At 36.8% G+C, this 13470-nt stretch overlaps 1 protein-coding gene across 2 annotated transcripts in view; it reads right to left on the bottom strand.

Moving 5' to 3' along the window:
- unc80 (unc80, NALCN channel complex subunit) overlaps positions 1-13470 on the bottom strand; it is a 380168-nt gene that overhangs the window by 2453 nt on the left and 364245 nt on the right. For both annotated transcript variants that reach the window (XM_089101793.1, XM_089101792.1), the window contains 2 exons: positions 12761-12829; positions 6913-7049 (listed from right to left, as the gene is read on the bottom strand). In XM_089101793.1, coding sequence (XP_088957919.1) covers positions 6913-7049; positions 12761-12829 — 206 coding nt within the window. The remainder of the gene's footprint in view (positions 1-6912; positions 7050-12760; positions 12830-13470) is intronic.

Below are 13470 nucleotides of genomic sequence, written 5' to 3' on the forward strand. Positions count from 1 at the left end.
TTAACATAGCTCAAAACCCCTATGCTTTCCCAAGGCTAGAATATAATTTGCACTTTACTGAAAAAAAAAAATACAAATGAATGTGCATCGTCAGTTTAATATAAATATACTGATATTTATTCCTTAAAATGTTAATAATATTTGATTTATTAAAGTTATAAAAGCGAAAACATTTAAAATTTGTTTTTTCTCAGTAAAGCGCAGATTATGCCTTGGGAAGGCATAGGGATTTTGAGCCCTAGTCATGTTAATTTCTTCTCATTTTGAGTTTGAGTTGCGTGTATAGAAGGGGAGGGGGTAGCTACGCTCTGATCATTTTGACTCTTAAAAAGGACACTAGAACTTCTGATTACCAATCCAATGAGTCACCTCCAAAGCATTAACGAGCACCCTTTCTAAAAAACTTCATATGACTCCAGGAAATAACTCACAACCCTTGCCCTGAGAGCTGTGGAGGAGGGAGGTGTGTGTGTTTCCCATAGAAATAATTTACGGACCTTTCAACTACGATGAGCAAAATTACTATTTCCAAATTTTTATTTGAAGTATTTGGGAAAATGATGGGCATGGGGGGGGCTCTCAAATCACTTTTGACTCTTAAAAAGGGCACTTAACTTCCAATTTCAGATCATATGAGTCCCATCTGAAGTTTATACGACCACCCATTCCATAAAAACCTTATATGCCCCAGGGCATAACTTATAACCCTATTCCTAGGGCTCTGGGGGGGGGGGGCTGCGTCAACCTTAGAGGCATTGTTATATGGTCTTTGGACTATTTTAAACAAAATCACTATCTCACAATTTCAATCAGATGCGTTTGGTGAAAAGAGGAGTTGCCGGGAGGGGGGGAGGGCTTGGGGAATTCCATCACTTTCGACTCTTAAAAGGGAACTAGAACTTCCAATTTTCTACCAAATGTACTTACTTACTTGTACTTGGATCAGGAAACAAGCTATGTAGCTCTCCCTGGCGACAGGATCTGGCATACTGTTGAATTCCACAGGTTACGGTCTTGGGTTAATGGGGCAATAATTTCGAGCCATGAAGGGTCCCATCTGTGACCATGTCTCCGGAATCCGCCAATCGGCTCGAGGTCAGATTTGACGGTGTTAAGCCAGGTTTTGGCTTGTCGCTCATTTTAGTTTCTCCAATCAGGTGCTGTTTTGCAGCGTACGCTTTGATTTGGGAAAGTGTCGGCCGGTCTTCGGCAAACGTGGCCGAACCAGGACAGGCGACGGCGTTAAATGATAGATGTGATGTTGCACTTCTAGTTACATCGTTGGCGGATGATCGTATTTGGGATTCGGTCGCTGAGTCGTAACCCCAATATGCTCCTCAGGCATCTGTGTTCAAAAGTTTTGAGGGCGTGTGACTCGGTGACTTTTAAGGGCCACGTCTCACAGCCGTACAGTAAGACCGATCGAACTAGGGCATCATAAATACAAATTTTTTTTCCAGTGAATTTCCTTCCTTTTCCATAGCAGCTTCCACAGCTGTGCAAAGACAGCTGAAGCTGATACGATGTGGCATTGGATTTCTTCGCTACATCCGTCGTTGATGTTAATGTATGATCCGAGATACTTGAATTCAATGACAACTTCAATCTGCCATTAGTTAAGGGCTATAGGGGTGGAGTTTATATCCGGGGCATTAAACATATCTTTAGTCTTGTCAATATTCATCTTCAGCCCCACTGGGGCAGCAACTTCGGAGACTTCCAGAAGCCTTCCATCCCTATCCATCCTGTTTAATGGAATTACCAAATCTGGACAGTTCCCTCAATATTGGAAACAAGGCTTTATTACCCCAATCAAAATAAAAAATGGGAAGCCTGGCTTTGATGGCATTCGTCCTATTACCCTCACCTCAATTTTTTCAAAATTGTATGAAAGTTTTCTCGCAGACTGGCTTAAGATGAAAGTCCTGCCCCTCATTAATCTTAGACAGTTTGGTAATCTCAAATCCACGTCAACCTCTCATTACCTGATCCATCTTGTCGATACCATGGGTAAATTACTTGAAAAACCTAACATTTGGCTTAATCTGATTTCGATTGATCTTCAAAGAGCTTTCGATTTGATTAACCAAAATTTACTCATAGATAAACTTATAAAGGAATTCTACATTGAAATTGTCCTTGTTAAGCTCGTTGCCTCTTTTCTCTCTAATAAATCTCAAGCAGTTGCATATCTAAATTGTTTCTCAGATCATCTCTTCATATGTAATGGCATTCCTCAGGAGACTATTCTAGGCGCTCTCCTTTTTTTCTCTTATGATTAACACCCATTCAACCCTTTGTGACAATATGTGGAAATTTGTTAATGACTTGACCGTTTTAGAGATATGTCATAAAAACATGTTTAGCAACCCAATGGGCATACTCCAAGATATTGTCTGTGAGGCCTCTTCCCTTGACATGACAGTTAAACCTTCTAAATCCACAATACTCTCAGTAAGTTTCCTCAATTTCCCCCCTTTCTCTTCCTCCTATTCCTCCTGAAGCCTCTTTCAGATCTTTTAATCTCATAGGTGTTACAACTTCTTTCAATTTCAAATGGGACGCCAACATAGATAATATCCTACGACAAGCAAACTCCTCGTTTTCCCTCCTTAAACTTTTAAATAAATTTAGTTGCCCCCAATCACATTTACTACAAGTATATATTTCTTTTGTGCGTCCCATATTAGAGTATGCTTGTCCTGTGTGGCACCCTGGACTCTCAACTGAAGCAACACAAAAAACTGAAAATGTCGAAAAGAGAGCTCTAAGAATTAATTTTAAAGAGGGCAAGATACCATATTTGCATTTGTTAAATATTTTAAAACTAGAGACCCTCGAGAGACGAAGAAATAATTTGTGCCTCCGTTTTGCAAAAAATGCCATAACAAACCCTCGTACGGAAAGTATTTTCCCCAAACGTCACTCCCCATCCAGATTACGGCCGTCTCGAGCTGTTTCTGAGCCCATCCCTGTTATGTCCCCCATTCGCTGCGTTACTTCGAGATACGAAAGAACTTTTGTCCCCTTTATTACAGAAAAAATGAATAAAATGTCCCAATAGTTTCTTTTTTCCCCCTCTTTTTTGTCCCCCCCCCCCTTCTTGACCAGTTTTTATTTTTTAACTCTTTTATTGACTTACTGTAGTTGGATTATTGAAACTTTCTTAGTCTCTCCTTTAATTTATATGCATTTATGTCTCACTCTTTTTTTTGTGTATATTCGCTTATTCCCCCCCTTCCTTTTCTTTTATGTCCGTTCTAATTCTTTTTATGATTCATATTTGTGTAAGTTTAGTTTTACCAGTTTTTATCTTTTTAACTTTTTAATTGAATTTTTACAGTTTTAATTATTTACTGTTAAATGATTGTTCATAATGATTTTTCTATTTCGTTGTTGTTTTTTTGCATTTTTGCCAGTTTTAGTGCAACCATTTATAATGTCGACTCCGAAGTCCGAATTCGGCCCTTTGTGGGCTTGTGATAGTGATCTTTTTCAAATAAATGTCTTATCTCATATCTTATCTCCTATCATCGACATAATCCTGGTCGATGGTAGTGAAATCAGGGCTATCCTTGACTCCTTCGAAGTTTAGCATTGCTTTTTTCATTACCCAATTGACGACAAAATTGAATATTTCGAGAGAGAGTACACACCCTCGCCTCACACTGAAGTTGATATCGAATAGCGGAGAAAGTTCTCCGTTCACCTTGATGCAGGCTATTGTGTGTTGATAGCAAGCCTGAATGAGTCGTATGATCTTAGGTGGGACACAGTCCTCTTCCATTGCCATTCAAATTCCTCCTCGGGCGACTGAAGCATCCTCTAAAGTTTATACAACCATCCCTTCAATAAAAACCTTAAATGCCCCGGGGCATAATTTGCAACCCTTGCCCCCAGGCTCTGGGGGTTTGTTTCAACCCCAAAAGCATTGTTATATGATATTTGGACTATTTTGAATTGAATGGCTATGTCAAAATTTCTATTAGATGTATCTCGGGAAAACTCGACGTGTGGTGGGGGAGGGGGCAGGGTAGCTCCGCTCTGATCACTTTGACTCTTAAAAAGGGCAATAGAGCTTCTGATTACCAACCCTATGAGCCCCCTCCCAAGTGTATACGACCACGCTTTCTATACAGATCTTATATGCCCTAGGGGCATAACCTACAACCCTTGCCTTGAGGACTGTGGGGGAGGGGAGGTTCTCATCTTCAAAGGCATAATTTCCGGATCTTTCAACTACGTAGAATAAAATGGCTATTTCAAAATTTTGCTCGGAAGTGTTTGGGGAAATGATGGGCGTGTGGGGTCAGTTGCCCTCCGACCACTTTCGACTATTAAAAGGGGCACTAGTCTTCTCATTTCCGATCCCTTTTTGAAGCTTCTACGACAACTCCTTCCACACGAAGTGCCGTGGTCTAAAACAAACCAAAACAAAAAAAATAACACATTGTGCCAACATCGTTCTTTACTTAGGCAGCGCTTTTGCGTTGCCTATTTGCGTTGCAGCAATAATTAATGTTCGTTTTATGTTTCAGCTTCGCTCTTTACTTCCCTTAGAAAAACTTTGTTTTTTAAAATTAATCTTTGCCAATTTTTAATTTAAATATAATGTAGAAGCAACACTGTCATTATAATTTTTTTTTTCTTGGGGGAGGGGGCAGAACCCCTCATATACGGAACATTTTCAGTTGATTTTAAGTTTTAATGTTGCTCCTTACTTCCAGTTGATTTTTTTTATTTAATTTATGACGGTTTTTCAAATAATGCCAGGAAATCCTCCTGCCCACCCCCACCCCCCTGATAAAATTTCCCCGAAAAGATTCCCCAGAAACTTTTCTTCCAATGGAAGACTCTTCCCGTGGAAAATCCCCCGCCCCTGCAAAAATCCCACTCTAAAAAATGTTCGAATGTTTCCCAATAGCAAATACTAGGCTGTATGTGAACAATGGACAAATTGAGTAACTTAGAACCCCTTCTTCGGAGACTATGGGAACCAAAAGGAAAAATGAATCGACAAATTCGAATGACTTGATCTATTTTTTTTACCCCAAAATACTAAAACAAAATGTAAAAAAAAGTAATGCCATTTTTTTCTATCAAGAATTTATCAGGAAAAAAATCAAGCTAAAATTGCTCAAACTTTGGCTGTTAATTTTGATTTTTTGGCGTTATAGGAAAAACAGCATTGGTTAAGAATTACCGTAGTCAGCCTTAACAAACACAGGTTCTCCACATAGTCATATAGAAGGCACAAAGCCATGATTGAAAAAAAAAAAAACCCGACAAGGAAATTGAACCCTTGACACTGATCGAAAGTCCAACGCTCTACCGTCTGAACTAACAAAGCTGCTGATTCAATTTAAATTATTGTTTGTTTTAGCACCATAATTGCGTAACTTACAGCCCTTTTCCCTGGGACTATGGAGGGTCATGTCATCGACAAAAGCATAGAAAAAATGGCTATCTCAAAATTTTGATGGGACGACTTTGAGGGAAGAAGGCTGGGGGGGCTGGGGAGGAATGCTAGCTGCCCTCCAATATCTCTAGTCACTTAAAAAGGGCACTAGAACTTTTATCTTCTGTTAGAATGAGCCTTTAAACATCTCTTTATGATGTTATGGTAACCCACTAGCCCTGGTAGAAAAAAGAAAAAAGTGTGACACATCAGTACTACCCATGCAAAAAAGTGATTTTCCTTGTTGTTCAAGGTGGGGAACTGCAATTATGCTATATACGTTTTTTGACCATGTTGATTCCAATGGTGCACTTTTTGTTTCGATCAGAAACACAACGAAGAAAAATTAGGCATGGACACTCAACGAAGAAATTGTGTATGATCACACCAAGCATATTAAGCAGGCCAGTTTTATTTATTTTTTTGAGGGGGGGGGAAGGAATTACCCCCTGATTTACATATTTTCTAAATATTTTATTCTTCTTAAGAATTTGACTTTAATCATCGGTTCTACTTAAATGTTTAAGTCTAACGTTTTAAGTCTAAATGTTTAAGTCTAAGTCTAAACGTTAAGTCTAGTCTTAACGTTTAAGTCTAAATGTTTAAGTCTAAGTCTAAACGTTAAGTCTAGTCTTAACGTTTAAGTCTAAATGTTTAAAACTAACGAAAATTTACTTTATTATGATAAGTCCAATTTTTTGCAGCATTGCAGCGGAAAGATGAACAATCATAACAAGAATTTCTTTAAAATATATGCAAACTATATCTCGTATTCTTTTAATGTCCTTCAGCATTCTAAAAGCTGACTTCATCATATTGAATTTCGTACATTTAAATTTTAGCTGCTTCACTTGAGAGTCAAGTCCTTCAACATAAAATGAATTAGCTAAAATGGCACATCAGGAAACACTATTTCCTTTAGCTAGCTGATGAGATAGTAAACCATTTCTTCTAATGTGTTTCAACTAACAAAAAAAACACAATTAGCTAACATCCCAGGACAAACCCAGGGAAACTGGATTTCCCTCAACATAAATGTCCAGAGGATTCACTCGTGGAAAATATGGATATCTCAGGCAAATATCAATATTAACTCATGCGAAATCAATTTGTAGATTAATTGGGATAGGTTCCTCGCTTACGTCACTATCACTAATAATTTCAAAATTACTGAAATTAGGCTTAGAGTTTAAGGCCTAATAATAAAGTGCGTGACAATTTTTCGTTAAAAAAAGACAGCTTTTCAAAATTTTATATGCAAAATTTAACTCTGGTAATTTGAATTAATAATTATAGTTATTTAATCAATAATAATTATGAGAAGAAGGAGAACTAACATAAATTATTCCGGAAGGCAGCAGAGAATTGGAATATGGTTGGTTAACTATGACCCATTCTGAGAACGGCCAAAAAGGAATACATTACCCCAAAAAAGGTCTTTTGTTTATAGTTACCTCAATGGGATTGAGAGGCGATGGCTTTCTCCCTCTCATTGACCTTCCTCGGCTTTGTGACCTTCTTTGCAACCTGCTTGGCACTCCCGTGTCTGCTATTGAGGATGTTTCACTGTCAATGGTCGTTTGGCTTACAGCTAAAAGAAGAAACAAAATCTTTTAAGCCACTGCTCAGTATTTTCTAGGTTCTAGTGAGTGCTTCCAGGTTCAAATTTAAACATTTGGGGGAAGACACTTCAAAGTTTTGGGCAACTAAAATGAAAATCCGGTACAGAAAAAAAATACGAATGAACAAATAGAAATATTCTATTTGGCAGAGATATTAATTTCTATTTAACACCTCTTTTAAGAAATTGATTTCTTAATTTCTATTAGAAATAGACAGTCAGAGGTGTTAAAAGCGTTTTTTGATTAGAGAGAACAAAGTAAACCAAATATTTCACGTTGTTTCTAACAAGGTTCCCCAAATACCTCAACGCATTTAACATTAAAATAAATATCTGCACACAATGTGAAAAGGGAGGTTCCTCCTGGAAGACTTATAAAATTGAAGCAATAGATTTTTTAATCCTCCCAAAAGAATCGACCCTAAATCTTAAACAATCAGAATTTTAATTGTTAAAAGAAACGGGGGATTTCAGTAAACGAGACGGAATTTCGGGGCTAAATTTGGGGAAGTAAAAAATGATTACCCCATTCATATTTCCACATGTGCCACAAGTCATCTAGAGTTTCTGTAAACTTTTTCCTAACATGAAAGCTATGAAAACGAATGGAGTAGCAACTATGTTGGATGGTTACGATGCATAGATAATTGATACTGAAGAGTTTTGATACGAAATAACTACACAGCATCGTTCAATTTTTATTGTCAGAACAGAAACAAGCACATTCTTTATGGGATAATTCATTATTCTTAGAATTAGATTTCCAGAATTTACTTGAAGGGCAAAAATAAAGAATTAGCTGTTCCATTGGAACATTTCATTAGGCCAAGGAAAATCAAGTTCTACAATATATACAATCTGCGAAAGACCCTTTACAAAAAAGCTCCACCAATAGCTTCTACAGAGCTTCAAGCTACAAGCTCTACCAATAGCCTTGACAATATGTAGTTGCGTTTACCAAGGACATACAAAGTGGACTAAAAATCATCGTAATATTTTCTAGGAAATTTAAAACAAATTGCAGTTCGTCCGCTTTGTCAAATGTTCCTTGTGGTCAACACAAGGAATATTTAAGATTAGAGTTAAAGCTACAAATGATTTATTTTCTGGCTGCTCGCATAATAGGAATTAACATTATTCCATGGGATTACCCAAGTATCGCAGTGAATAAAGTAGATTATTATCGCCACCTTAATGACTTGCTTCACTTTCGATAATAGCGCCTAGCAAGAATAAGATGAAAAGCAAAGAATTCGTCCAAAAATACTTTGGAGGGAAATAAGCCTGATCTAGACTTCGGGTTTGAGTCTAAGAAGCAGAAATAGAAGTTATTTTCTATTCACTAAACAGTACTGGACCAAGAGGAAAGCTATTTCAAAATTATTCAATACTTTAATTAATGGGATCCATTGTCTCTGTCGAATTTTTTTTGCGTTTAAGATTTTGGCCAGGTACGGGTTGGAGAATGGTTTTTCAATATAATTCCAAAAGAGAGAAAATAAGCCCAAGACGAACAGGGGTAGGCTATTGTTGTCGAAAATTTACCGCAGAATTGTGCAGCCATTTGCCGTTCGTGAACAACTCGAAAACCTTTGTGAAATGTGACGAAGATATTTGATTTTTGGAATTTTTACTTTTGAGATGTTGGGAACTTGGGAAGAACAATTTTTTTCGGGAAAATCTACAGAATTTTGGATTTATCCCGAAAAATTAAGTAATGGTGGAAGTAGAAATTCCAGGGCTGAAAAGAAGCGCAAAATAATTGGTGTGAAATGTGTTTTTAAAGGTGCATAAAGGCAATCTGAGCAAGGATAATTCAATACGCTCTATTACCTGTAGTTGCCTAAATGAATGACACATTCTAACAATTTTATCTTTTTGTCTAGTTCCAGGGACTCAAATAGACAATAAGAGCAGTAAATAACTGACACGTACTTGTGAATTCATTTCGGGAGGGGGGGGGCAAATTAAAAAAAAAGGAAAAATACACGAACTAGACAGACAATACAAGAAATAATGGGGCAATCCAAGAAATCTCAAAATAAAAAGTGATTATTTTTAGACATTACATGTCCTTCGAGTTCTGTAGATCTTTGTCTAGGGTGTTTACACCGAAGAGGAATCGTATTAATTTTAAATCCAAATTGTACATTTATCCCTTCACAATAAAACTGCTTCAAAGATACACAACGAGAAAAAAATAGTGTACAGAAAACCAAGGCGTAACAAGAGCTAAAAGGTTCAACAAAGAAAGTTTTAGCATAAATGGAAAAGTAACATGATTGATGAAAAACGAAATAAATAACATGATGAGAGTTATTTTATTATCTTCTTATCTTTACCACGAGGATTCTTTAGGAATAAACTAATCCTGGGTATAGTCTTAATTTCGTAAACATGAGTAAAAACAAAAGAAAAGAGAGGACAGATTATATGAATGGGGTCTCAGAGATAGCCCTATAAGGATCTTTAACACCATTAAATACTTATCCGGGTGCATATTTAGTTCGTTTTACGAGGAAAGTGTTTACTTAAAAAAAGTCTTTACCTTGATTATAGGCACAAATATCAACCTCAATCTTTTAAAGGATCTGTATTCCCTTAAATACGTTTATGCGATCCAGAACACAGCTGAAAAGGAAAGGTTCGAGGAGTATGACACATTTTATTGGTTTGTTTGACATTTTCATGAAATGTGTGTGTATGTTGCCAAATTCTTGGTAGCATATACTGCGTTCCCTGTAGATTTTGTGTTTTTTTTTTGTTCACTATTTTTCAGTAGTAGGCTTAATTCTGAACGTAGTCAAGTATGTCGTACTCCCCGACCAGTGGATGGTAGTATGACACATACTGAGTTCAGTTTGACACATCCATTTTTGCACCTTATTATTAAAAAATAAATCAAACTGCCAAAGTCTACACTTTTATTAAACCAAAGCATAAAACTTAGAATATCCTGAGTTGTAGGCACTCAGACCAACAGAGAATGAAACCTGATCTACAAGCCGACTGGTTCCGCCACTGATGGTTGGGTTACTTAGAACTAGCTCAACATTTTTTCTTTGGATGAATGATGCAGATTCACCACTGCTTACAAATCTGACAGAATTGTTCTTTAGAAACCCAACTTCTAGATCTCCCTCATCATCACTGGCACTGTCACTTGAACAGGTGAACTACTCTGGCAATAGAATACTTGGCTGATTTTCTCGTTAATGATGACACTTTTGCTAAAATATAAGGATTCTCTTTGATTTCAATTGAAGTTTCTGTGACATCCCCTGAAAGTTCCAAACCATCATCTAGCTGTAGCTCAGCCTCGCCCTCAAATGAGGAAGATCCTCATCAAAATCACTTTTAATGTAGTAGCTGCAGCTTGGAACCTTTTTTATAGGGCTGGTTTCTTGTACCTTATAGAGTTTTAGCCTTTTTTGCTTCCCTGTGATCTTTCTTTATCTCAAGCTCTACTTCAAATTGAGCTTTCACTGGTGTTTTAGTCAATATCCGTCTAACCATCTTTTTGTGAGCCCTGGTATTCCTACCAGGCAGTTGAGCACAAGGCTTTTGAAAAGGGTAAAGCTGCTCTGGCAAAGCAATGTGTGGACATATAAAATTGGTTACTGGAAAGTTATCAAGATCATTCTTAGTTGTGCTACTGTTAGCTACATCTGGATTCAGATCATCAGTAGGTTAAGATGAGAAAAACGTTTGTTCTGGCATTGCATTTCTATCGAACGGGAAGATACCTGTTCTGGCAAAACTCTTCACAATATTGCTTATAGTAAAAGCTCTTGGAAATACTTTACCAAGAAGTCTAGTAATATCGTATACTGTCACAAGTTTTTCCAGGGTGATGCATCATCCATGAGTTTAGAGTATCATTGTAATAGCCCTTCAGTGGACCATAGACCTAAAACTCCAATGATTGAAGTTCATGACTGGAATGTGGTGGAAAAGTCAGTAATACATTTCCAGTCAGTAATATATTTCACACCCTTATCTGCAATTACATTTGAGGGAACATGGACTGTTGTTAAACCTGTCTTTTCAACATTATATATATTTTCTAGGCCAAACTTATGCTTTCTAAGGAATCTGTAAAGATTATCATAGAAGATGTTTACAATCTCTCTGTTGAAGCTAGTGGCTCGTGTCAAGCTTTTGGTTTTCTCAAGCTGAGTTCAAGGTGTATCTTCATTAACCCGTAATACCAGTATTTACCAAACTTTTAGTGTTCGAGCCAAGATGAAGGGATTTACTTTTTGTTTTCGATCGCAAAATCATAGACACTTTTCTTAAGCTGATTGTAGTAAGGCCGTGGTGCATCTTAGATGCATGACACAAATATTCTGAAAGGAATTTTTCTTCACTAGGCTCAAATATACACTTCTACGTTCCCGGACATATTGGTTCTAAGTCTTAAATTGTATGCCATGACCCGTAGCAGCTTTTCAAAGCGATTCACCATGTTTCAGCACTAGTGCAATGGCAATTTTTAGGTTGTGAGACTGTTCATAAATCAGTTTTACTGCTTATTTGATGGTACTATTCTTAGTAAGTACATCATATAATAATTAAAAAACCATTCAGATATAGAAAAATCATTATCACCGTAGGTCAACTGTCGGGTACTATGATACGTGCTACACAATCAAACACAAAATGTGTCATACAAGCAAACACAAACTGTGTCATAGCACCAGACTCTGCCATTGTGGATGTGTATTTCCTCCTAGATTGTGTTCTAATCTAGTGGTTTCTTAATTGCTTATGATGGATGAAGACCTGACCTATTTCCCACGAAAAAGTAGTTAGCCTATGTAATAGCACCTAGTCAAGACTGAAGTTCATAGATGATTACCAAATGATTACCTTTAATACATTATATGAAAAGCTTTAAAATTTCAATGTGTTGATTTAGGGAAAGGACCACATATAAATGATCTTAGGAGCTACTCATGTTCATTTGGGCATGACTTTTGAAGTCCCTTTTCTACGGTTTCCAAATAGCTTAGAAAGGACAGATGCGGGAAAAACGACAAAAAAGGAAGAAAGAAAGAGAGATAAGGAAAGAAGCATAAGAATACAGCAATAAACAGAAGGACAAATAATTGTTTTATAAAAGAGAATGAGAAAGTGATGAGAAGATATTCAAGCGCCTTAACATGGAAATAACTGAAACTAAAAATTAACAGTGCTTCTGACTCTGCAGAGCTATCCATTATAGCTAGACACTATTAAAACGAGTTTGAATTTAATTATTTGTAATTTTATTATACGCCAATGTTTCTTTGGCTCCAGCCCGAAAGTTTTTTAAACTAAGCATATTATTTTTCTTTTAGTTTTTCTGGGGCTATAAAACAGTTCTGACTGGGCTGGCGTTCAGAACATAGGCTATAAGAGAAGTTCACAAATAAACTTATTGTGCTCTTCTATCAAAAAGGATTTTTTTTATCTCCTACCTGGTGTAAAGCAATAGTAAATTAAAGACAATTAATATTCTTATTTAGGTCTTAATTGTTAACTTTATGATTTTGCTGGTTAGCTCTAAATTGCACTGGTTGAATTGAATTTGAGTTTACTCTCATCAGTTTCGCACGCTCCGTGGGTTTAATCCTGAACAAGCTAGCGACATGCACCGCGACGAACAAATGGAAGAAGAGTTGGTTTTAGTAATATACCTGGGTTGTAACCTATCCAGGAGCGTCTATGTAAGCGAGGTTCAGACGAAGCACTTCTTCTAGTTTGACCTACAATAAAGATTGTGACAGAAATAGGAACATGCAGGTGCCAGGCTTTTTTTTTATTATTTATAGTTTGTTGGAAGAATAATATAATTTAAGACTAGTGATGGAAATAATGCTACACAAAAATGTCACAGCAAGATTAGAGTGCTCCCAACGATTAACAGCATCACTCTAAGAATTTACTTGTATTAAATTCCAAGAGTATAGTAAAATGACACTGAAATATCACTATTAAGTCACGAGCAAATTAGTGGGATTTAAGCTTTTGTTCCGAAATTTCGAATGATCTATATTAATAAGCAATATCGCATAAACGTCAAGGATTTGAAACCTTGGCTATTGTCAGTTAAAGAGCGTAGTTGTCAGCTAAAGACTGCTCAATCCATTTCGTTGCAATTTTTTCGTAATGTCCAGCCTTTTCTTGTGGTCATTGGAAACCGTACATCTTTATACTTTTGGAACACCAGGACATGTTTCCATTGGGCTTATGTACAGTGGCGTTGTTTCACCAAAATTTGGGGGGGGGGAGAGTTTGTCATTTTTTATTTTTTTTTTTCAATGAAAGAACCAAACAAAGACATTTTCAATGAAAATCCACCCCAAAAAAGGTATTTTTCAAAATTTAGCATGGGGGCAAAGAATCT

The sequence above is a fragment of the Artemia sp. Qi Xiang Cuo genome, chromosome 15 (assembly GCF_049724085.1).
Source record: "Artemia sp. Qi Xiang Cuo chromosome 15, ASM4972408v1, whole genome shotgun sequence".
In the NCBI taxonomy this organism is placed as follows: Eukaryota; Metazoa; Arthropoda; class Branchiopoda; order Anostraca; family Artemiidae; genus Artemia; species Artemia sp. Qi Xiang Cuo.